General features: G+C 49.7%; 1 protein-coding gene across 1 annotated transcript in view; it reads left to right on the forward strand.

Moving 5' to 3' along the window:
- Positions 1–1,327, forward strand: part of tm9sf4 (transmembrane 9 superfamily protein member 4) — a 20,917-nt gene that overhangs the window by 10,004 nt on the left and 9,586 nt on the right. Inside the window, exons 6-7 of the mRNA XM_037685039.1 lie at positions 921–1,044; positions 1,121–1,242. Of these exons, the coding sequence (XP_037540967.1) occupies positions 921–1,044; positions 1,121–1,242 (246 nt within the window). The remainder of the gene's footprint in view (positions 1–920; positions 1,045–1,120; positions 1,243–1,327) is intronic.

Here is a 1,327-nt window from a genome sequence, read left to right on the forward strand (position 1 = left end):
CCAGAGGAGGGACAGTGGTTTGGACATGTCCAGAGGAGGGACAGTGGGTATATTGGTAGAAGGATGTTAGAAATGCAGCTGCCAGGACAAAGACAGAGGAGATGTGTGGGTGCATTTAGAGAGGACATGGAGGTAAATGGACTGAGGACAGAGTGAGACCCCTGAAGAGGGAAAACCTAAAGAAAGACGTCCGTCACGGTTAGTTCTGCTCCACGCCTCTGTTGGTTTTACGACGCTCGCTTCATTGCTGAAAGCGCACGTCTTTGCAGGACGTGCACAGCTCCTCCGGTGACATGAACGATCAGCATAAAGACGGACTCGTCTGAGCGGCCTTTTTACCGAAGCGCCTAATTCTGTGTTGAGCCACCTGTTCTGCAGGGACGGCTGCGAGGTCTTCGGGGTCTGTCTTTTCCAGCGTGGACGTCTAGAAACTGATATTTGCTGTCAAGACGGAGGACCACGTCTCATAGGTCTACAGCTGTTCTGAACTCTGGTGGATTGAATGGATGTTCAAAGCTTTAGATATTGTTTCATCACCTAACCTGCTTCGAACTTCTTAGCAACTTTATCCCCGACACGTCTGGTGTGTTCCTTGGTCTTCATGGTGCTGATGATCACCAATGTTCTGTAACAAACCTCCGAGGCCTTCAGTGGACAGCTGATTTAAAACGGATTCAAGCACACAGCTGGACAGGTATAAACAGGTGACTTCAAAGGAGTCACGGTAAAGGAGGGCGAACACAAACGTGCGCCACACGCTTCACCACGATTGCTCCGGTTGTAGAAACACGTCATCACGGTTTTTAACGTAAACCAGACTGTTGGTGGAAACGGTTTCCTCGGTGGTAGAGCAGGACGCACCAGATCTTCAACAACAAACTGTTGAATGGTACCGACTTCTGTTTTTGTTTCTTCTACAGGTTTATCTGCACAACCACCTGTCCTTCATCTTGTACTTCCACCGAGAGAAAGTCGAGGAAGAGGAGGTTCACAACTACAGAGTGGTGCGATTTGAGGTCGTTCCCCAAAGTGTCCGAGTGGAAGGTTGGTGTTCACGGGGCTTGAGGAGCTCTTTGTGTTGGTTCATGTTTCAAGTTTAGTATTTATTTATCGAACTCAGATCTTAAGGCTGCAGAAACAGACAAGACGTGCACCCTGCCTGAGGTCAGTGGTTCTGCACCTCTGGAGATCGACCCGAAGAAAGAGAACGAGGTCCTCTTCACCTACTCAGTCCACTGGATGGTCAGTCGATCCTCAGCATCACTTGATACCCTTGAGTCAGTCTGTACCGAGTCCCCGGGGTGGGTCCATAGTCTGTACCGAGTCC

The sequence above is a fragment of the Nematolebias whitei genome, chromosome 11, assembly GCF_014905685.2.
Source record: "Nematolebias whitei isolate Nwh7 chromosome 11, NemWhi1, whole genome shotgun sequence".
Lineage (NCBI taxonomy): Eukaryota > Metazoa > Chordata > Actinopteri > Cyprinodontiformes > Rivulidae > Nematolebias > Nematolebias whitei.